The sequence below is a fragment of the Delphinus delphis genome, chromosome 8 (genome assembly GCF_949987515.2).
Source record: "Delphinus delphis chromosome 8, mDelDel1.2, whole genome shotgun sequence".
NCBI lineage: Eukaryota > Metazoa > Chordata > Mammalia > Artiodactyla > Delphinidae > Delphinus > Delphinus delphis.
In genome coordinates, this window is record NC_082690.1 from 109,932,899 (window position 1) to 109,953,814 (window position 20,916).

At 67.6% G+C, this 20,916-nt stretch overlaps 3 protein-coding genes across 10 annotated transcripts; all 3 read right to left on the reverse strand.

Moving 5' to 3' along the window:
• Nucleotides 1-1,159: 1,159 nt before the first annotated feature.
• On the reverse strand, nucleotides 1,160-5,908 carry CD151 (CD151 molecule (Raph blood group)). 3 transcript variants are annotated; one of them, XM_060019553.1, is made up of 9 exons: nucleotides 5,843-5,908; nucleotides 4,819-4,887; nucleotides 3,872-3,956; nucleotides 3,589-3,780; nucleotides 3,082-3,156; nucleotides 2,507-2,611; nucleotides 2,246-2,404; nucleotides 2,003-2,089; nucleotides 1,160-1,918 (listed from the first exon to the last, which is right to left on the reverse strand). In XM_060019553.1, the coding sequence occupies exons 3-9, from the start codon at nucleotides 3,953-3,955 to the stop codon at nucleotides 1,859-1,861; spliced, it is 762 nt and encodes a 253-aa protein (XP_059875536.1). In that variant the 5' UTR covers nucleotide 3,956; nucleotides 4,819-4,887; nucleotides 5,843-5,908; the 3' UTR covers nucleotides 1,160-1,858. The 3 variants fall into 3 exon arrangements, with proteins under 3 accessions (XP_059875536.1, XP_059875538.1, XP_059875537.1); XM_060019555.1 differs by having other exon boundaries at nucleotides 2,003-2,115; XM_060019554.1 differs by having other exon boundaries at nucleotides 3,872-3,981; nucleotides 5,843-5,861.
• A 920-nt stretch (nucleotides 5,909-6,828) lies between these two features.
• Nucleotides 6,829-12,162, reverse strand: CRACR2B (calcium release activated channel regulator 2B). 6 transcript variants are annotated; one of them, XM_060019551.1, is made up of 10 exons: nucleotides 12,082-12,162; nucleotides 9,995-10,182; nucleotides 9,805-9,916; nucleotides 9,195-9,378; nucleotides 8,584-8,730; nucleotides 8,365-8,455; nucleotides 8,133-8,225; nucleotides 7,757-7,923; nucleotides 7,493-7,564; nucleotides 6,829-7,272 (listed from the first exon to the last, which is right to left on the reverse strand). In XM_060019551.1, the coding sequence occupies exons 2-10, from the start codon at nucleotides 10,157-10,159 to the stop codon at nucleotides 7,089-7,091; spliced, it is 1,215 nt and encodes a 404-aa protein (XP_059875534.1). In that variant the 5' UTR covers nucleotides 10,160-10,182; nucleotides 12,082-12,162; the 3' UTR covers nucleotides 6,829-7,088. The 6 variants fall into 6 exon arrangements, with proteins under 6 accessions (XP_059875534.1, XP_059875533.1, XP_059875531.1 ...); XM_060019550.1 differs by having other exon boundaries at nucleotides 7,493-7,923; XM_060019548.1 differs by having other exon boundaries at nucleotides 7,757-8,455.
• A 929-nt stretch (nucleotides 12,163-13,091) lies between these two features.
• On the reverse strand, nucleotides 13,092-18,933 carry PNPLA2 (patatin like phospholipase domain containing 2). The gene is made up of 10 exons (XM_060019556.1): nucleotides 18,857-18,933; nucleotides 17,765-18,102; nucleotides 15,747-15,979; nucleotides 15,599-15,664; nucleotides 15,032-15,241; nucleotides 14,725-14,785; nucleotides 14,434-14,610; nucleotides 14,188-14,320; nucleotides 13,880-14,002; nucleotides 13,092-13,789 (listed from the first exon to the last, which is right to left on the reverse strand). The coding sequence occupies exons 2-10, from the start codon at nucleotides 17,949-17,951 to the stop codon at nucleotides 13,519-13,521; spliced, it is 1,461 nt and encodes a 486-aa protein (XP_059875539.1). The 5' UTR covers nucleotides 17,952-18,102; nucleotides 18,857-18,933; the 3' UTR covers nucleotides 13,092-13,518.
• Nucleotides 18,934-20,916: the final 1,983 nt, after the last annotated feature.

The following is a 20,916-nucleotide window of genomic DNA, read 5'->3' on the forward strand; positions in this document are numbered from 1 at the left end:
TGCGGCCCTCACGGCCCGGGAGGGGGGAGGGCCATCCCCAGGGATGAGGCCTGGGAGAGGGGAGGGCCATCCGCAGGGAGGCGCTCAGCCGGGGGCTGCTTTCCTCCAGGGCTCACGCTCGGCTCCACACAAGGCACAGATGTCGGGAGTGCTTGGGCGCCGGCGTCCCCACAGCGGTGTTCCGGGCGCCCTTTAGGCTCAGGACAGACGTCCTCACCTCTTCCTCCCCGGTGTCTGAAGAACCTCGAGGCTTTCTGAGCCCTGAGTAGAGTGCCCGCTGTGGTTAGACGCCCGTCTTGACAGTCCTGCTGCCAGCAGCTTCCGGGCTGCCCCCAAGGCCAGCAGCCCGTTCCCCTCCACAGACAACTCAGATCCCCACAATGGGTGGGAGGGGCCCTGCCGGCTGGGCTGGATGGGTTCTCGGTGCCCCAGGCACTGACATGCCACCCTGTGAACCAGCGGAGCGCTGCCTCTCGGAGGCCTCTGTCCTGTTGTGGCCAGGCTGAGGCTCAGAACGGGAAGCTGCCGCCTTGGCGGGGGTCAGGCAGGCCCTGGTGCCCTGCAGCGGGCAGAGGGCAGGGCCGTGCAGTTAGCGAGGGAGGCGCCCTTCCCCGGGCACCTTCCTCAGGGCTGGCCCAGCTGCCCGGACGCCTGAAGTGGGGTTCCCTGAACGCACGGGAGGGGACCACGGGAGGGAGATGGGGTCTGTGCAGCGGTGTGAGGAGCTGGGCAGCCCCTGGGCCAGGGCACGATGGCCACACCCTGGCTGCCCCTCCAGGCCCAGCACCCCTTCCAGCCCCAGCTCCCACTGCCAGCACACATCCTTCCAGACACACCCCGGACTCGCTCCTGAGACACCAGCCCCAGCACCTTCTCCCGTTCCTGATCCTGCACCGTGGCCAGAAGGGCCCCTGGAAACCACAAGCAGTCCCGGCTACTCCCCGAGGTCTAGCCCCACTTCCTCTGGGGCTCTGGCCACACCACCAGCTTTGCATCAAGGCCTGTCCCCAGCCACCTCTCCCTCGAGTCCCCTTGGCCCACAGCTGGCCCCCTGTCCTCCTCTGTTGTGGCCCTGGGTGGGGGGATCTGTCCACTCTGCTGGATGTGACGGCCCTGGGGACCAGGACTGTCTGTGTCACCAACATAGTAAGTTCAGCCATCCGCTCCACAGACGTTTATTGAGCACCTACCACCCAGCAGGAGCAGTCCTAGGCATCGTCAGGCGGCAGTGAATAAAACCTGCAGGACGCCTGCCTCCAGGGAAGAGGTGACAGCAGTGAACTAGTGATGCGAGGCCTCTAGATGGTGGTGAGAGCAGCGGGAACACAGCGGGGGGAGCGGCAGCGGCCTGGCCCTGGGAGAACTCTTGCTTGGTTTTCCCCAGGGGCTGGACGTGGCTTGCTTAAGGAGAAGCCCGCAGTACCTGAGGGGCCTCAGGGCAGGCACACGGGGCTCCTCACCTGCTGCCGCCCGGCTCCCCGCTGGGCCAGCCCATTGCTGCCCAACTCGGCCCCTCTGACTGAACCCAGGCCTCAGGGAGCAACCCGAGGCCACGACCCCGGCCCCCACCCACCCACCCAGCCCAGCAGACAGGCAGACAAGTGGGGCCGACCCCAGGCCTTGGGACTTTGGTGTGCAGCTAAAGGCACTTGAAGCTGCCTCCGGGGTTTGGGGCTCCCCAGAGGTCACGGTGATGGCATGGTGCGGGGGGCGGGGGGGCCCAGGCACGAGAACACCAGGGGGAGACCCTGGCAGGCAAAGGGCGGGGCCACGTGCTGGACCGCAGCTCCCTGGCCGTCAGTAGTCAACGCGTGGCAAGAAGCTGCAGTGCACATGGAGGGCCGGCCCGCAGGCAGGATCAGTAGTGCTCCAGCTTCAGGCTCTTGTACAGGCAGCACGTGAAGATCATGCCAAACACCTGAACATGGGGCCAGCATGAGCGGACGTGGCCGCCAGCACCTCGCGTCCCAGCACCCGCCGGCCCGCCCTGCCGTGCCCGCACCTGCACGCAGGCGATGCCGAGGCCCACGGCCCCGATGATCCTCAGGTGCTCCTGGATGAACGTCTCCAGCTTAGTGATGCAGCCGCCCTGCGGGAGCAGGCCAGGGGTGCGCGCTGAAGGCAGCAAGTCGTCAGGCCCCCTCACCAGCCCCCAGCATCCCGGGGCTCCCCGGGCCCAGGCACGACAGAGCAGAGCCACTGCCCTCAGGGCCCTGGGCGTCTCAGCAAGGCCCCACCGGCCTACCTCCACCTTGTAGATGTTGGAGGCGTGGTCACGCTGCCCGCAGCCGGTCACCACGGTCTTGCAGCAGCTGTCAGGGACCACGCGGCCACCTGCCTCGCCCGAGCGGATCCACTCGCTGTCCCGCCAGTCCTGCGAGTTGTTGCTGCCGCAGCAGTGGAACTGCAGCGAGGACACAGCCCAGGCTGAGCCCTGAGCGCCCACCCCTGCGGCTGGGGCTCCCGCACGAGTCTGGGGAGGTGCCTCCCTGCGCCACCCACCCACCTCCTGCTGCAGCTTGTCCACAGCGCTGGTCACGCCCTCGTGGGCCAGCTGGTGGTACCGCTTGGTCATGGTGTCCTTCAGGTTCTCCTTGAGCTCTGCGTTCAGCTGGGGTGAGGGGTGACAGCTTCAGCCACAAAATCTAACACTCTCCAAGGTGGGGCAGAATGCAATGAGCACAGGCGGGAGAGAGGCGCAGGGTCAGGGCTGGGGTCAGACGCATGGCTCGGATGGCCACGGGGAGGGCCGCGGGCAGGGAGGGCGCTCCAGAGCCTGCGGACACCTGCCTCCCCCGCCAGGGCCCCCAAGCAGGCAGCTTGGGTGCTGCAGGCAGGCTGCCCATCCCTGTGATCCGCCCTCCCCCTGGGACCCAGTCCCCACCTCCTGGGCCTGATGCCACGACGCTCAGCGCTGGAGCGCGTGGGGTCCTGTGTGCATGCGTGCGCCCTGCCTGTGTATGTGTGTGTCCCCGTGTGTATGTACACGTCGCCTGCGTGGGCGCATCCATCTCGCACGTGCGTGTCCCCGTGTGTGCCCGTGCACGTCCACGTCGCCCACGGCCCGTCTGTGCCCCTCACCTGCTGGTAGTAGACGTAGGCCAGGGCTCCCGCGATGATCTCCAGCAGGAAGATGACGAGGAGCAGGGTGAAGTACTGGGGGGCGGTGCAGGGGCTCCGTGAGACGGGGCGGGACACGGACACCCCCAGTCCGTGAGCACTCCCCGGGCCCAGGCACAACAGAGCACAGCCACTGCCCTCAGCTCCCAGCAGCCACACGATGAGGGCTCCAGGCAGCAGGCGAGCGCTGGGGGGCCGCCAGGACCCCCAGTGCTCATTCCCAGGTGTCTTCCCTCTGTTGGTCCAGCTGGGAGGTGGGCACTCACAGGACTGGGCAGGTGGGAAGGGACGCGCCCCCCCCCCCAGGTGAGCACAGCAGAGGCCATCCTGCGGTGTCACACTCGACCCCCGTCAGTCCCTTCTAACTCCCTCAAGGACCCAGAGCCAGCCCCCGGCAGCCTGGCAGGGAGCCCTGGCAGGTACCCGCAGCCCCACCCCCGCCCCCAGTGCCAGCCACACCCTGCTGACCAGACGCAGCAGGTCCCTCCGCTCCTTGAAGGTGGCGCAGCAGCCCAGAACCCCGGTCACCATGACGACAGCGCCCGCCACCACCAGGATGTAGGCTGTGGCCAGATAGGTGCCCGAGGCCAGCAGGCTGATGTAGTCGCTCTTGAGGGCCAGTGTCCAGATGCCCACGGCCATGACGGCCAGACCAGCCAGCTGTGGGCAGTGCACAGCGGTCACCACACCTGGCCCCAGGTCTGAGCCCCAGGCCAGGCTCCTTTCAAGGCTGGGGAAGGGGGTGCCTCACCCAGAAGCAGCAGTTGAAGGTGAAGAGCAAGTACTTGAGGCAGACGGTGCCACATGTCGTCGTCTTCTCGCCGAACTCGCCCATCCTGCGGCAGGGAGGCGGGGGAGGGCCTGACTGGGAGGATGGCCAGACACCAGTGGGGACAGAAGGAGGGGACACAGATGTCCAGACCAGCCCCAGGTTGGGGCCAAGCCAAGTGCCTGCCCGGGTGAGGGCTCTGGGAGAATGTCCACGGCAACCAGGATGCTTCCTGCGAAGGCCGCTCAGGAACCTCTACCCCACTGCAGCGAGGGCAGCTGGGGTGCCCACAGCCTAGCTGAAGGCCGGGGGGCCAGGCTTCGCTGACCAGAGCCCAGGGCACGGTGAGAGGGGGCCTGGAGGACCCCCAACCATCATGGGCTGACTCACCCCTCTGGCAGCCAGGGTAGGAAGCCCCAGCAGGCACCTCGGGGTGAGCTCATGCAGGCTCCCCACCCCGTCCCAAGCATTCCCCGGGCCCACGTCACAGGTTGGCAGGAACCCACCAGCTGCTGGGGGGGAGGAGGCGCTCCAAGACAGACCGACCTGCCGCTCGCTAGCCTAGTCCCACGGCCTTAGGAAAGCCCCTCAGGGCTCTGTGAAAGGACAGGCCTGCCTTCCTCCCAGCGGGGACAAGTGGAGCTGGCAAACACACACCCGCCCAGACCTGGGGGGTTCTTCCTGTGCCGGGCCTCATTGCTGGAATGGGGACAGCCACACCGACCCCAGGGAGAAGTGGAGCTACCGGCTGTGCTCCTCCCCAGAGGCACCCCAGGGCCACCCCACCCACTCTGTTCTGGGGTGTCCACACTGGGCGGGGAGTGGCTGTGGGACACAGATGGCAGCTGAGCGCCCGGGGCCATGTTTCCAGACAGACACAGCGCTGCCCGCCCACAGCCAAATTTATATCCACCCCGCCCAGCACTCACCTGGCTGGTGGGGATGTCTCTCTCCTCTGTAAGGCAGGCAGACGGAAGTTCCCGCCCGAGGAGCCTCCGCTAGAAGGGCAGGGACAGGTCACAGGTCTGGCTCAACCTGGATGGTCAGGATCCCGCCACCCCTCTCTCTGGCCGACCCAGGCACTGGACCCGAGCTGGCCTTCCAGAGCAGGCAGCGTCCACCCCCTGCCCGTGGCTGAGAGGGGAGCGGCCAGGCCCGGTATTTTGGTCTGGGCCAGGGCGGGGCAGGGCAGAGGACATTTCTGGACAGTCCGATCCAGGGAGGGACCGCACGCCTTCTCCAGGCCCCCGTGAGCCTTGGCACCAGACCTGTCACTGCCCCTTGCCCCACCAAGCAGCAGTAGCTGCAGCCTGGAAAGAAAAAGGCGCAGACCACTAGCACAGCCGGGGTGTGGAAGCCCCACGTGCCGCAGACCTGGGCCTGCCCTGGGGTCCCGGGGAGGCTGCTTCCACACACAGATCCGGCCCCCACGGCCCGCCCGCGGGCGACCGGCTGAGGAGGGGCCCCTCTTTCCGGGAGTGCCTGGCGGAGATGATCCCCAAGGGAAAGGGCCGGCCAGAAATAGCTCCCGCGGCCCGGGACAGAGCCGCCCCACCCACGTCCCCCGCGGCCCAACCAGCCCTTCGGCGCCCCGCCCCGCCCCACAAGGTGGGGGACCCCGACTCGGCTCCAGCCAGGCCGGGTGAGGAATTCGCGATGAAGTCACCGCCGCCGCCTCCCCCACGCCGGGGCGAGGCGAACGGCCCGCCCACTCGCACCGGGCGGAGGGGAGGGCACCGGTGTCTGCACACAGTGAGCGGGGTGCTCGGGAGGAGCCCCTGGCCGGAAGGGGCCGCCAGGCCCGTCCGGAGACCCGGGAGGCGCCTCGCCCTCGCCGCCCGGCGGACCCTCTTTCCGCCCGGCCTCCGGGCGCCCGTCTCCCTCCGGAAGCGGCCTGCACGGCCGCCAGGCGCGCGGCTTCTCCCGGCCGGCCGGGCCGGTCGGTGCACTCACCGGCCACGCGTCCGAGTCGGGCCGGCGGCGGCGGTGGCGGCGCAGGCGGCGGCGGCTCGGAGCGCGGAGAACGTGCGGCCGATCGGGCGCTTGCGAGCGCGACGCGCCGGACCGCTCAGGTCCCCGCCCCGGGCCCGGAGGCCACGCCCACGGCCGCGACGCCGGGCAGGTCCGAACAGCGCTCGGCGCGAGCGGGCGGAACACCAGCGGGGGCGGGCCGCGGGGGTCCGCCGGAGGCGGCGGGGGCCTGGCGGGCTGCGGCCCGGGGGCGCCCACAGCCCCGCCGGCCCATGCCCTCGGAGGAGCTGCGCTGGGGGAGGGGCGGGAGGCTGCAGGAGTCGACGGAACAGATGCGGGCCTGGGGGGAGTCTCTGGAGGTGCGGTCAGATGCAGACAGGAGCCTCTCTGGGCGCCGTTGGGAGGACGGCCTGGAGGGGAGGCCTGGGGTCAGTGTGAGAGTCCAGTTTGGAGGGCATCGCCTGGGAGTGGTGGGGGGAGGGGAAGGAGAGAGGGCAGAGGCTGCCCACCCGCTGCGCTGGGGCGCTGAGAGCGGGAGTAGAAGGGGAAGGGGAGTCCCAGGTGGGCCCTGAGGCGGCACAGTCGCTGGGAGCGGCTCTGCGTGGACGGTGGCAGCACTCATCCCCAGCTCCCTTACCGAGGCTCGCGCTGGCAGGGCGGAGGGGCAGGGGGACAGCTCAGGCCTACCCCCGGCGCCTCCACTCAGGACTCCAGTGGGCTGAGCTAGCCCACCCAGGACTGTGTGAGGACTGGCATGGGGAGGGGGTGGCTGACTGAGGCTGGGGGTGGGCAGGGAACCTCGCCTGCTGCTTCCTGGGAGTCAGTGGCCTCAGTCCCTTGGTTCCTACAGCTTTGACGGACAGTGAGGGCTTGGGGACATGACCGGGGACACGCGTGGACGATGGAAATCTCATGCGTGTACCTCTCAAATGTTGTGGCTCCCACACACACAGGAGGCCGAGGAGGTGGAAGTCAGTGGACTTTACTTGGAAGAGGGAGTTTTCTGCTGGTTTTGATGGGATGGGGGTAGGGTGAGGACCGGCAGGGAGGCACGGTGAGACCCTGGCCACCCAGGATTAGTTCCTTCACGTCTGCAAGTCAGGCAGGCCAGGCAACCTACTGGGTAGAACCCACAGCCTGGATGGGCAGCCCCCAGCCACGAGGAGTCGCCTTCAAGGGGCAGCTTCTCCGAGTAACCAAGTAACGCCCAGTGAGTCACTCGGGCTGGTCAGCGGGCACTGGGAAGGTGGCCAGAGCCGCGTCTGGGGGGGCGAGCCCAGCTACTACAACAGCAGGAACAGCAGCAGGTGGGCCCCAGCAGGGGGGCCGTGGTCAGAGCCTTCCTGCGGCCACTGCCCAGCCGCTCGGCCTCACAGACGTCCCTCTCGTCTCGTAGCCTCGTGTTCAGCTCCCTGGGGAATAGGAGTCCAGGGGTTCTGAGAGGTGTCAAGAGGCAGCATTCCTAGGTGGGGAATGCAGGCACGGGCTCTGGCGCTCCCTCAGACCAGAAGAGAGGTGTCTGCCTGGAGCTGCAGCATGACGGATGGAGGGCAGACACAAGGAAGGACTTCCTCGCAGTGGGATGGGGCAGGGAGAGGGACTGTTTGGGAGCTAGGAGCTGGGCTGACGCACCTGAGCAGTTCCAGTTGCCGCAGGAGGCTGAGCTTCTCTTTCTGCATGTTCCTCGAGACCACGACCACGTCTCTGCAGGACGGAGGTGGTGATTTGGGTGCAGGGAGGCTCCTCGGGGTGCCCCACGACCCCCTGGAGGACCCTGCCCCACGGAGACCCTGGAGGCGGGGCTGGGACGGGGTGGGATGGAAGCCCTGGGCTCCAAGCGCGACCCTTCTCGGAGTCCGCCCCTGAGGGCCCAACCCCAGCCCCGCCCCCCAGCACCGTTGGGTTTGCTCCCGACGGCCCAGCAAGTCGCTCTCCAGTCTGCGGAGCTGCTCTTGCACCCCTTCCAGTTGCGCCCGCAGCGCCTCGTTGGCCAGCCACAGCTGGGCGTTCTGCGCCTGCGCCTCCAGCTGCTCGGTGGTCCGCGCCTGCAGCTGCTGTTCCAACTGGGGTGTGGGGGGATCGAGGCTGGAGAGAACCCCCCCACGTCCCCGGGATGCTGCGTTTGCCCCTGACTCCCAACAATTCCGGGGCTGGGAACATAGGCCCAAGGGCCTCAAGGACGCCGGGGAGTAGCATGGGGGACGGTGAGGATGAGGCCTGGGCTGGACCGCTGTGCACGCCTCCCGGCCGGGACCGCCAGGCAGCCGCTCACCTCCCGCTGCCGCAGCCCCGCGCGTTCCAGCTCCTGCTCGCGACTCTGCAGCTCCAGCTCTAGGCGGCTTCTCCGCTCCTCCCGGGGGACGTCCTAGGACGCGCGGGGACACCTGAGCCCCCTTGGCGGCGGAGCGGCAGGGGCGCGGGTGGGACCACTTCGGAGAAGGCGGGGCCGGGGAGACCCGCGCGTCCGGGGTTGGGCTGGGCGCGGGGCGGCGCTGCGGGCCCACCTGACTCCGCAGGCGCCGGCGCTGCTCGCCAAGCTGCAGCTCCATGTCTTCGTACAGACATCGCACCGCCCTCTCGTGCTCGCTCTCCCGCCTTCGGGCAACCAGGAGTAGGACAGCTGCTTAGAACCTGCCAGCGGTACAGCCCTCGGCCCCGCCCCTACCACCTCGCAGAGCCCCTCCGCCTGGCCCTCAGGCCGCCCCCAGCCCCCCAGCCCTCACCGCCGCAGCGCCTGCTCCAGGACCTCCCGCTCTCGGGCCGCTTCCTCCAGGCAGGCCGACGCCTGCATCAGAACGTCCTCGAAGGAGCCCAGCAGTTCGGGTCGCTCACGCTGCAGCTGGGTCCAGAGCGTCCGAATTGCCCGCTGCCTGGGGGTGGGGGTGGAGGTAGGCGTGGGGGTGGGGGGTGGGAGGGCAGAGGCTGAAGCTGAAGCGGGGACTCCCCACCCCACCCTGCAGGGTAAGAAGCCCCCAGAGGCCCCCGTAGTCTTGCACAAGCTGGGCATCCCTCTCCTGGGTGCTTTCACTCCTGTGGGGGGCCTGTGCCTGTGCGGGGCTTGTGTGGCCAGGAGGTGTGTGTGCGTGGGGTTGTGTCCTTGTGTACACAGGGCTGTGCCTGTGCTGGGCGCAGCCCTGGCTGCTGCCTCCTGAAATGCAAATTCTGTGGGAAATCAGGCCCGGCACGCAGTAGTTGCAGCTGAGAGGGAAGGAGCGGCCCAGACCTGGTCTAGGGACCTTGCCTGGGAACAGACACGCAGGCAACGCGGACAGGCATCATGCAGGCGGACAGAGAGCAGGTGAGGGTGACGGGAGCCGGGCCAGTGCCGACTCACTCGCCCAGGACCCGGGCCACCCCCAGCTGCTCCAGCGCAGAGCAGAATCTCTCCTCGTCCTCCTCCTCCAGGGAGCCCCGGGGGCCTCGCACATCCGACCAGCCCGCCTCGAAGGTTTCCTCTGGAGCCCGAGGAGCCTGGGAGGGCAGAGCACCCGGGGCAGGCTCCACCCCCACCAACTTCCCTGTGGGCATGGGAGGGAGAGATCACCGGGCTTTGGGTCACCACCTCCAGCCCAGCCCACCCCCGCCCCCTGCATATCCTGCCCTTTCTCTGAGCCCAGTTTCCTGTTTTTCTTCCTTATTCTGGTCCGATTCTTGTCCTGGGAATGGGAGGTGACAGCTGGGCTCGGGCCAAAATGAGGCATGCCTGGCTCCCAGTCCCACCTGGGTTTGGGTCAGGGAGCAGGTCATCTCCACATATGCCACAGCATCTGGGGGGCTTCCCGTGGTGCCTGCGTGTACAGACACCAGCCTGTGCTCCGGAGGGAGGCCAGGGAGAAGCACGGCCTGCCACCCTTGTGGGCTGTGGGCCCCACAGAGTCCCATATGTGCCAGCGGAGGGTGTCTGAGCAGCGGGGTAGGGGGTGGGGCTCAGGGGCCGGGCTCACCCAGGCCAAGGCAGAACTCCCGAGCGGTGAGGAAGCCGGTGTGCGCCTGGTCTAGACTTTCGAACACAGCCTCCAGCTGTTCGGGCGTGAGGGGCAGGTCGCTCTGCAGGCCCTGGCCGGGCAAGGATGGCAAGGCTGAGTAGCCAAGGTCAGCCCTGGGGTGGGAGGCCTCTTGTAGCTGGGGGCTCACCTGCAGGTCGTGCCGGGTGATGAAGCCCTTGGCCTCCTTGTCGCACAGCAGAAACAGCTCCTGGGCCTGCTCCAGTGTCGCTGCCAGTGGCCCTGGGGCGTGCCCCTTGTCCCACCCCTCCTCCTCCTGGTTCTCCCCAGCCCCAGGCTTCCCGGGGCTGGCCATGGCGGGGGTCTCAGCCTTGGGCACTGTGAAGCCAAGGAGAAGTCAGGGCCTGAGCAGAGCTGAGAAATGAGGGGAGAGGAGAAGTGTAGGCAGAGAGGGTGACGGGCAAAGGTGGCTGAGGGCTAAGGTGGAGCGGTGGGGATGGGAAGGTGGAGGCCCAGAGAGGAGGGGCAGCTGGGGGAGGTGTGGCCCAATTGCAGGTGGTGGGGCTGGCGCAAGGTGGCATGGGTGGAGCCTGCAGGCTCAGGGCCACCCAGGGAGCCAGCCGGTGCACGAGAGGATGTGCTGGGGGGCGGGGGCAGGGGTGGGGGGGCAGCTATAGATCTTGTGATGGAAAATGAGGAGGTGGGGGCTTGGGTGAGAGAATGGTCAGCCGCAGAGAAGCTGAACAGGTCCTGGAGTCGGGGCCTGGAGACTGGGCGGGCCGGGCTGGGCCAGTGGGAGTGTCAGCCTATCCCGGCTGATAGAGTCCTTAGCCTCTGAGTCTGGGCCTCTGGGCCTTGCTTCCAGCCAGCTGGCAGGCGGGGGAGCTCCTCCCTCCCTGCCTGCAGCCCCGCCCACCGGCACCAGGCCCCAAGGGGTGCAGGTGCAGGGTCCAGCCTGGGCCACGATGCCTTCTGTGGCCCTTGTCAGGAGCAAGCTCAGAGTCTAGCTTAACAGGCTCTCCTGCTGGCACTATGCTCTCCGCCAGACTGGCCTCCCTCCCCATGGGGGCACCCTGCCCCCTAATCAGACCATCTGTCATTCCCACGACACCTGGACCCCAGAGTTCCCAAAGCTAACCCCCAGCGTGGCGACAGCCCCCGGCCTGGGACCCTCTGGTCCTCGCCCCCCAGTCCAGGACTGTGATTCTCTCTCCCCACCCATTCCTGGGGGATGCGGGAGGCGACCTCCAAGAGGGCAGGGCTGAGAAAGGCGGAGAGGAGGGGACACAGGGGCGGAGACGTCTCCGCCTCACGCCGTCGCCTTCCCCGGGCGGGCTCCACGGGACCGGGGGACCATCCCAGCCGGAAGCTGCACTGTGGCCGGGCCGGGGAGCGGGGGGGGGGGGGAAGGGCTGCCTGAGCCCCCGCACCCTGGGACCTAGCCCACTCTGCCCCTGCAGTGCGTGTCCCAAGGGGCCCCGGAGCCCCTGACCACGACACGCGGGGATCAGCGCGCCTGGCGGTGACGGGGGTTGCGGGGCCAATGCGGGCGGGGGGACGGGCCGGGCGGCTACCTGCAAGCTTTGCCACCGCACCTGCTACACACCAGGCTGTTCTCCTGCGGGCACCGGGACCCCGGCAGCGATGGCCCTGGCGGAGCCGCCGCCGCGTCCCCACCGTGTCCCCGCCTCTCGGCATTGCCCCGGTGGCCCAGCGCTCGCCTCATAGCCCGCCCCGCCCCCGCATACGGCCCGACCCCCGAGTGTCTGTCCTGGCAGAGTCCGAGCGCAGAGTGGGGGGATGACCCTGGGGACCCTTCCTGCACAGGGCCAAAGTTGGGGGGCAGTCCTCAGGATCCCGATTTAAGGCGCCAAAGTGTGTGCACGAAGAAGGCAGGAAATAGACCAAAATATTCTCAACGCTTTTCTCTAGAAGTGGGGTGACTTTCCTTTCTTCCCTATACTTCTCCAATTTTCTTTTTCCATTTTTAAACAATAAACGTGTACTATACAAGAAAATGGTACTTAAATCAGCGGCATAGATGCCTGTGCGTGTGAGGGTGAGTGGCTGGGGGTGGGGGGAGCAGAGGGAGGTCCTCGTCTCAGCAGGTGCCCCAAGCACTCCTTTGGGGGCATAGCCCTGACTCAGGTTCCCATTGGGGTAGGGCTGCCAGAAGGTTCTGGGTGGGGCCTGTGTGTGACCTTCCTGAGGTGGGGGGGAGAAAAATCCCGTCATCTTCCCAGGGGTCCTCCTCCCCGGCCCCAGCCTGGCACCCACCTGGAGGGGCTGGCCTGGCAGAGCTGTCCGGGCAGCGCTGGGGTGCTGGAGGCCTCTGTCTCTTCAGGGGCCTGGGATCCTGCTCAACTAGAACAGGTTGGGCCTATAGGACAGGACCTTGAGACCAAGGTGGGGGTGGCCCCTGGCACAGGTGCACGGGGACTTGCTGAGCCGGCTCTCCCAGTCCTGCAGTCGCACTACCGACCGTTATTGTTGGCTGGGGGCTACTGCCGCTGCCCCGTGCCTCGAGGAGAAAGGGCAGGAGGGCAGGTGCCGGCTGAACCCGGCAGGACTAAGCGCTCTGGACCTCCAGCCAAGTGCCCAGCTCTGCTCAGGCGCCCGTTCCCCCATGGGCCCTTGTGATCACCAAGGAGGGCTGGTTACATCCCCTCAGACTGCCCAGGCAGGGCAGAGGAGGCCTTCGGGAAACCTCATCCCCCCCAGAACAGGATCCAGCCCCCTTTGGTGCACACCTCGCCCCGCCCAACGTTCCAGATCCCTCCTGTATACCTGCAGGAGACTGGGGACACAGTGCGGGGGGAGGGAGACAGGGGAACGAGGTGTGTGCACCTCGCAGTGAGGCTCATGGGTGACAAGGGCAAGACCCGCACCACCCACAGAGCCTTGGGCCAAACACCCCCAGTGGAGCAGGCCCCCAGAGCTCAGCTTGGGAAATCAGCGCCACGCCCCCAGGGCACCACGGAGCAGAGGTGCAGACACCACCTCGGTAAGAAACTGAACAGTTCTGTTTTTATCTTGCAAGGATCTTGGTCCCCGATACTTCCACTGGCCCTTAGAAAGCTGTGCCCAAGGGTCCCAGGCAGAGGAGCAGGCTGAAGCCTAGGAAGCCCGCAGTGCTTTGAGGGGGGAGCCCCAGGCCCAGCTGGCAGGGCCGGAGTGCCAGGCTCCAGGAGAGCGGGAGCCCAGGAAGTACTGGCCTGAGGCTGGACGCTGTGGGGGTCAGCTGGGGGCGGCGGGGGTGGGGAGGCGTCACCAACGAGTGAAGGAGGTAAGGCTGAGCGGCGGCATTTATTACATCTGCTTTGGCAAAAATAAATAATTCACACACATGCTTCGGCCAAATGAGAAAAATGTAGAGGGAGGAACAGGTGCAAAGTTCTCAGCAGTAATACTGCACTCGCGGGTGTGGGTGCTGGGCAGGGGCCGCAGGTGCAGGAGCCCCCAGCCCCAGGGCGGGGCCTGCAAGGGGAGGTTAAGGCACAGACAGGGGGTCCTCTGCGAGGGGAGGGCTACTCCACTCCCCTCCCTCCTCAGTGCAGCGAGTTAGTGGTTGGTTGACAGCAAAGCCCCCTCGGGCAGCGTGAGGGACCCCCATCTCCTCTCTCTGCTGGCCCCGGGGCCCCGCCTCACGGGGCAGGGAAGCTGGGGGGCCCGGCCCTCGGCACCGGGGGCGCGGAAGGCCGGAGCGGGCGGCTCTCAGCAAGGGGGCGAGCCGGGCGGGTGCTGCGGGGGCACGAGGGCCGCGCCGGCAGGGGTGCGCATGCGCAGGGCGTCCTGCGGGAAGGCCACGTTGGTGCAGAAGAGGCCCAGCAGCAGCTGCCGCTGGCACTCCTCCCACTTCGCCAGCACGTCCCCCAGCGGCAGGCGGTTGCGCATCCAGCTGGGCAGCGCCTCGCTGTAGACGGCACAGGACAGCGGCACGGAGGGCAGCGACCGGGCGCGGCGCAGCTCCGCCTGCTCCGACAGCCTGCGGGCAGGGCAAGGACCGAGGGAGGGCGGGCTTTCGTGGGGGCCCCTGGAGCTGCAGGCGGGGTGGACAGGGCAGCAAGGAGCTCACCTGGAGGGCAGGTGGCTGCCCAGCTTCCTCTTGGCGCGCATCACCAGGTACTGGCAGATGCTGCCCGTCTGCTCCTTCATCCAGCGGATGTCCTCGGGAACGTCGGGCAACCACTCCAGCAAGCTGGGCGGGGCACAAGGCGTGGCCTCAGGGGCTGCGGCCCAAACCTCACACCCGCCCAGCCCACCTCCGTCTGTGCCTGGCTTCTGTGCCCGACGTGGCATCTCTGCGGCCCCTTAAACCGGCCGCCTTTTTCTTCCCTCGAGTGCCCACCACCCGGGGATGACCCCCTTCCCCCTGCCCCGCACCGGATGGTAAAGGACACGGCGCTCTCCAGCGGCAGCGTGTAGGGCACCATCATGGCCGTGGCCAGACGCACGGGCAGCATGTTGGAGAGCGTGGTCAGCAGGTCCGTGGGTTCCATGCAGGCGTCCAGCAGGGCTGTGGGTGCAGGAGGGAGGTTGGTGCGAGGTCGGCAGGGGAGGGAGGTGGAGCCCAGGACCCCTCTGCCCCCCATCCCCCCAGGTCCCCCCGCTCCCGCCAACCCCACATGCCCTCGTTGAGCCTCGAGGGCAGGTGCTCGAGGATGTGATCCTCCCCAGGTGGCTGCAAGTGGTCCTTCACTCCGGTCCTCTCCGTGGCCACCTCGGCCTCCTGTGCGTCCTCATCCTCGGGGGCAGGAGGGCGGGCGGGAGGCAGCGCCAGCAAGGGGTCGGGCCGGTTCAGGAGGCCTGGGGTGGGGCGGGGGGGGGGACCCGATAGGCGATCAGCACGGCTGAGGCTGGCTGGCCCACAGAGGACGGCCACGCAGAGCCCACCCGGCTGCCCAGGCAGCCCCCACGCACCGTTCCGCCGCAGGAAGCGCAGGCCATCCCTGTAGCCCTGCTTGCACATCTCTCGAAGCACCTGAGGCAGGGGGATGCATAAACTGGGGCAGGGGAGCCAGACGTGCCTGATAGAGTCCCCAGTGTCCCTGAACCACCACCCCACCCTGCCCCACTGCAAGCTAACTTGGATTCAGGACCAGGTCCAGGGTGGACAGAGGCTGGACGGGTTGCCCCAGTGGAGAGGCTGTGCGGGCTGTAGCCGGGAGAGGCCCCCGGGGAGCCGCCCCCGGCGCCCCCGATGCCCGGCGGGGAGGTCTGGCCTCACCAGGGGCTCGGGCGGGAACAGGGCCTTGGAGAGACGGTAGAGGTTGCGCAGGTTGAACTGGATGCTGGTGTTGGTGACGCGCAGCTCGTGGATGTTGGTGGAGCTGTCCTGTGGGCAGATGTCACTCTCGCCCGAGAACGGGGACACTGTGATGGTGTTCTTGAGCTCGTAGAGCGGCAGGTTGTCTGAGATGCCGCCATCCACGTAGCGCTGTGGCAGGGACACGGGGTCACACGGGGACAGGCCTGCAGGGTGAGCTGGGCTGCCCCCCAGCCACCTCAGGCCCCCCCCCAGTGGCTATTTCATTTGGGCGTTTCACCCACTGGGCACTGGCCACTGAGCAGATGGCCAGACAGTGGGGGGTGGGGAACAGCCACAGGAAAGGTGCATCTGCGCAGGGCTGGCCTGGCTCTTGAGTAACTCTGGGGGAAGTGAGGCAACGGGCAGAGGCAGGAGTGAGGGGCCGGCGTGGGGAGGCACAGATGGCTTCCTCCCCGCCTCCCTGTCCCACAGCCCGCAGAGGAGCAGACTCTTGTCACCCAGGGAAGGTGCCCAGGAGATACTCACTACCCCCTGGAGGGAAGGAGGAATGAGGCCACAGTACACAGGGATGAAAGTGCTGCAGACGTTGGCCTGTGGGGCAGGGACAGAGGGAGACAGTGAGCAGGGGCCTTGGGGTCCCTACTGAACCCCCAGTGTGGCCCCCAGGGCCCACCTGGATGAGCTCCTCCTTGGAGTTGAACTGGGTTATAATGACGTTCTCGCCATCGGAGACGCGGGTCAGGGAGATGCCCAGGCGGCCGCTGGCGCGCTCGTGGCCGTCAGCAGGCAGGGTCTTTAGCAGGCAGCCCCGAATGATCTTCACCAGGTTGAAGGAAGGGTGCAGTGGGCCCAAGAAGCGCTTCCGGGCCTCCTTCGACACCTCAATGATGTTGGCGCCAGCCTCCCCTGGAGCAGCAGGGGCAAGGGTCAGGGGCCAGCACTCCTGGGCTTCGCACACTCCCCAGGGCTCCAGACCCAGGGTCCACGGCACAGACTCTCGGCACCCTTTTCTACCCTAGAGGAGTCTCAGCGTCCACCGTGGAGCCTGGCCCACAGCTGGGGCTTCTGCCACCTGCTCCTGGGGAGAGAGGGGCTGCTGGGAGGGCAGACAGCTGGGGCCACGACTTACCCTCTGCCCGTATTTCCCAACTGCCCGCCCTGATCTGTGAGTCACTGGGCCTGGCATGACATGGCGCCCAGCCCCCACCCCGGGGAAGGGTAGAAGGCAGAGGCTCAGCTCTGACCAGGCTCAGCCTTCACCGCTTGGCCGGATCCAGATGCACCGACCCCAGCGCAGCCCAGGGGCCCCACAGGCCCAGGGGCCTGAGGTTGGACGTAGCGGGGCCGCATCACTCCTGGGGAAGCACACTCGCATCCCACTGCAGCCAAGAGCAAGCAACCCCCCGACACTCCTCCTGGGGGCCCATGGGCACTGGCCTGGGACAAAGCCAGGGTGGGAGCAGCCCCAGGGCTAGTCAGGGAGCAGCAAGGCCTTGGGGAGGAGCTGAGGACCATCCCCCAGGTCAGGAGGGGGGCAGCGTGGAGCCAACACCCGCCAAGTTGTGGGGACTCCAGCTGCCCAAGACCACTCCCACCCGTGAGAAAGAGGATTCTTGGGAGTGGGGAGGGGGAGGCGCCATGGGACCATGTCCTCAGCGAGGTACCACGGACCTGAGACCAGCACTGCGGTCTGGGAAGCACTGGCCTGAAAGCCTCCGTGAGGAGGAGGGGCAGGGCCACAGTGGTGAATTCCCAGGTCCCAAGAATGCAGAGCTGTGCTCCCTCCACCCCACCCTCCTCAGGGGAAAGGCCACCGGCAGGGTGCAGAGGAGAACACTGGACAGGCTCCTGATGGGCAGGGCATTCCAGAAGCTCATGACCCCTCTGCTCCTTTGGCTGCCCTAGTCGGCTGGGGGCCGGGCAGCACTCCCAGGACTCCTGGAGGACTCCGTGTGCTGTAAACATCACTCGCGCTGGCCGCCGGAAGCGTGTGGGTGGAGGAAGCCGACTCCGGGGCTGCAGAGTCCTAAAGCACCTCTCACCCCACGGGGTGGGCAAAAACGTCTGGCCGCAGTCCACAGAGGGCCCGAGGCCCACAGTGGGCCGTGCGCCAGGAAGGCGAGGGCGGCAGAGAGCTTGCGCTGGACGGGCCCACGCCTGACCTGCCGGCTCCTCCTCTAGGCGCCCTCGGGAGGCACCAGGCCACAGTGCCCGGACGCGCTCCTCAGAGGCCAACCCTGTCCCAGCCCCGGGGCCATGGCAGTCCGGAATGCCGTAGCCCCAGGAGGCAGTGACCGCTGCCACCCGGCCGGATGCCCGGGGCAGGAGGACGGCCTAGGCCTCTCCCCCGACTCTCGCGGTCCCGCCCACGAACTACTTTCTCTTTCCAACGAAAGAGCTCGTGCTGCACCTGCCCGCCCCCCAACCTTTGCGCCCGAGGGGCGGGTCCTAGGCGGCAGCCTCCGCTCAGAGGCGCACAGGGCCCTACCCCAATCCCCGGGCACCCTCGGAGGAAAACAAGGCAGGCCCCGCCCCTCGTCGGCGTCCGGCATTGGAGCCTCGGTCGGGGTCCCGGGCAGAGACCCCAAGGCCCCCACGGTCCCCGCGGCCCGGCCCGCTGCTCTGTGCGGACGGAGCGGGGCGCTCCGCGCTCACGAAGACCACACGCCAGCCCCCGCCGGCCCCGCTCACCCAGGCAGGCACCGGTGACCAGCGCCGTGGCCGTGAGCGCCCCGGCCGAGGCGCCGTAGATGTGCGTGGCGTTGGCCACCAGGAAGGCCGCGTGCTCGCGGAGGCAGGAGGCCACGCCGATGTGGTAGACACCGAGGAAGCCGCAGCCTGCGAACGAGATGTTCCACGTCGTCTCCCTGGGGAACATCGCGGCGGCCCGCCGGGCTTCCGGGCTCCGCGGGCGGCCGGCCTCGCTGTGCGCCGCGCGCTCGCCGCTCGCTCTGGAGCCGGGGCCAGAGCCGGCAGGCCGGCCCCGCAGTCGCTGTGGCTCGCGGTCTCAGCCGGCGGAGTTGGAGAAGCTGCCGGGGTAGGAGGCGGAGGCGGTGATTTTAGCGGGGGGCGGGGCGGAGCCGGCACGCGCGGCCCAATTGGGGCGCGCGGGGAACGGCCGCGCCCTCGGGGCGGGCCCTGGAGCCCCGTCCCTGGCCCCGAGGGCCCACCCAGGTCGAAGCCCGGCCCCGAGGCCACGCCCCTCTCCGGAAGCCCGTCTCGACCCAGAGACCCCGCCCGGAGCCCCGGCCCAGGCTCTGAGACCCCGTCCCCGCCCCCCACCACCACCACCTCGCCGCCCGCTGTCCAGGCCACTGGGCCCTGAGACGCGACACCTGCGGCCCCGCCAAAGACACTGGCCAGGCCCGGACGAGAGTCCAAAACCTTGACCTCCCGCTGCCTCCCCACCTCCCCACCCCGCCATCGTCGACGGCGGGAGGGGACACGAAGTGGCCCAGAGGTGTGGGGATGGTCGAGCTCAGGTCCAGGACGACCGCAGTCTGAGCTGGATACCCACGAGGGGAGGGCCCTGCTGTCTGGGCAGCATCCGCCCCCTCCCTCGGGGGTCGGCCTACAACACCAACCCGGGACACTGCGGAGCTCGCCGAGGGTCAGGGACCTGAAGGACCCACCGACTCATCCACAGACTTACTTAGCCATGAACATACAGGGCGCACGCGAATCACACACAGACCTCTAGAGATAACACCGGCGTGGTAGACCACACCGGACATCCCAACCCAGCCCTGCCCGCCACGCGCCCAGCTCCACCTTGGCACTAACCTGGGTTCGACCTGCGTCCTGCCCCAGCTCCTCAGGCTGTGGGGTCTACGTGGGTATGACTCAAGCCCTGTCCCGCCTAATTGCCCCAACAGGTGGAACATTCCTGGTGATGTCACCTGCCCGCTTCCGCATTTTTCTCCTGGACTGTAGGGCAGGACTAAACTGGCTTGGATCCAGGGGCCAGCCCTGCACCTCACCCCACCTCCCAAACGAGGGGCTTGTCTGTGCTGGGCAGTGGGCAGCCAGTGTGCATCTGTCTCCCCAGGAACACTAGCTCCTCTGGCTGGAGCTTGGCTCAGGACCCAGCTTGGGGCTGCACGACCCCCAGCCCCGAGGCCCAGGTGAAGCCAGAGCAGGGCCTCCCCAGCACAGGGCCTTCTGGCGTCATGCCCCCCAGTCCTCAGCCTCTGTGCTCCAAGCCACCCATGCTTAGCACCATGTGCGCCTGGCATGGGGGCCAGCACGGGTGCCCGTGAGCAGTGAGCAAAGTCAACACAGACCCTGCCCCACTTGGGGGAGGGAGTGGGATCGATGGTTTCTATTAAGTTCAGATAAGGACTGAGAAGGGCGAAGAGGCGTGTGGACACTATTAACATGGGAAAGCAAAGGGCCACCCACCCACAGGACGTTCAAAGGCCCTGGGTGGGGGAATTAGGAGAGGGGAGCCCAGGTCTGGGTGCTGTGGGTGCTGGGCATGGGGAAGGCAAGGGGATGAGGGAGTTTGACTTAGAACCCCAAATGCTTGGGTGGGTTGGAGGCGCAGGGCAGAGGATGTGGCCCCATGAGGGTGACTGAGCCCTTGGGGATGCTGCTGGATGCAGCAGGGGACAAGGGGTGTGACACAGTGGGGATGGAAGACCCCCAGGGCCAGCCTGCGAAGTTCAGGGGTTCACCAGGGTGCCAGGGAGGACCGGGACGGTGCTGAGCCAGGAACCTAAGCAGGCCATCCCTGCAACCTGCTCCGAGGGGAGGCCAGAGCCCATGCCCTCCCCGTTTCCAAGGGGCTGTGGGGCTTGGAGGGCGGCACTACCCCCGTGCCGGGAGACCTCTGCTCCCATTTCCACACCCTAGCTGACTTGTTTTGGGTACATATCCCTCCCTCCCACCAGGCCCCTGGAGCTCTGCAGCCAGGAACTGGGTGGCTCTTCCTAGAATCCTGGCTGGGGGTGGGAGTGGACCTGCCCCCCTCCCCGTCTGCACAGAGGAGAAGCCCTGGTATCTGCTGACTGCCAGGGAGGTGTCATGCCCCCACTCCCACAGTGTCCTCTGGCCCACATAGGGAGGGCCCTTCTCCTCAGCCTCCAAGGCTGGGATTGCGAGCGCTGCCCCTGGACCCTGCGTCACTCCTCTGGTGGGCGGTCTCTACCCTAACCTTGGACCACGGCCCCTTGCCACCTGTGTCTCTGGGTATCCACAGCCCCACCTCTCATCCCACTCATACTTTCCCCTTGCAGCCCACACTGCTAGGACTCCTCATTCCCCCTTAGCCCCATGTCCCACACCCCCTCCCCCGAGGCCCTCTTCTAATCCCCACTCCTCTGGGTAGCAAAAAGGCCCTCAGCCCTCTCCCTCCACCCATGAACACCCCTGCCCTGGGGCCTCTTCCTGAGGGAGGGCCCCCCACGCACCCAGCCCTGCTGTCTCGTGCCACACTCATTACTCTCCTCCAGAACTACAAGCCCATAGAAGCAAGTCCTTCACACCGGCCTACCATGTGGTGGGCACATGGCAGGTGCCCACCACACCACAGCCTTCAGAAAGCAAAGCTGAGAATCTACTGGGTGGCCTGGCACTGGTGGGCGGCTGCCAATAGCTGCACTGCAGGGCCAGGATGGTGCTTGGGTGGGCAGTGGGAGGGCCTCTCCTCTATGCCCCACATTCTAGGCCAGAGCCTGGCAGAAAGAGCACGGGCAGGCCCGACAAGCAAGCACGCAGCCCAACACTGCTGCCCACACCACTTCTGAATCTACCCAGCCAAGGTACTGGCCCACCAGACAGCTGGGGACACAGGCTCAGAGGAGGTAAGTCCAAGCTGCTCAAGGGAGAGGTGGAGCCGGGGC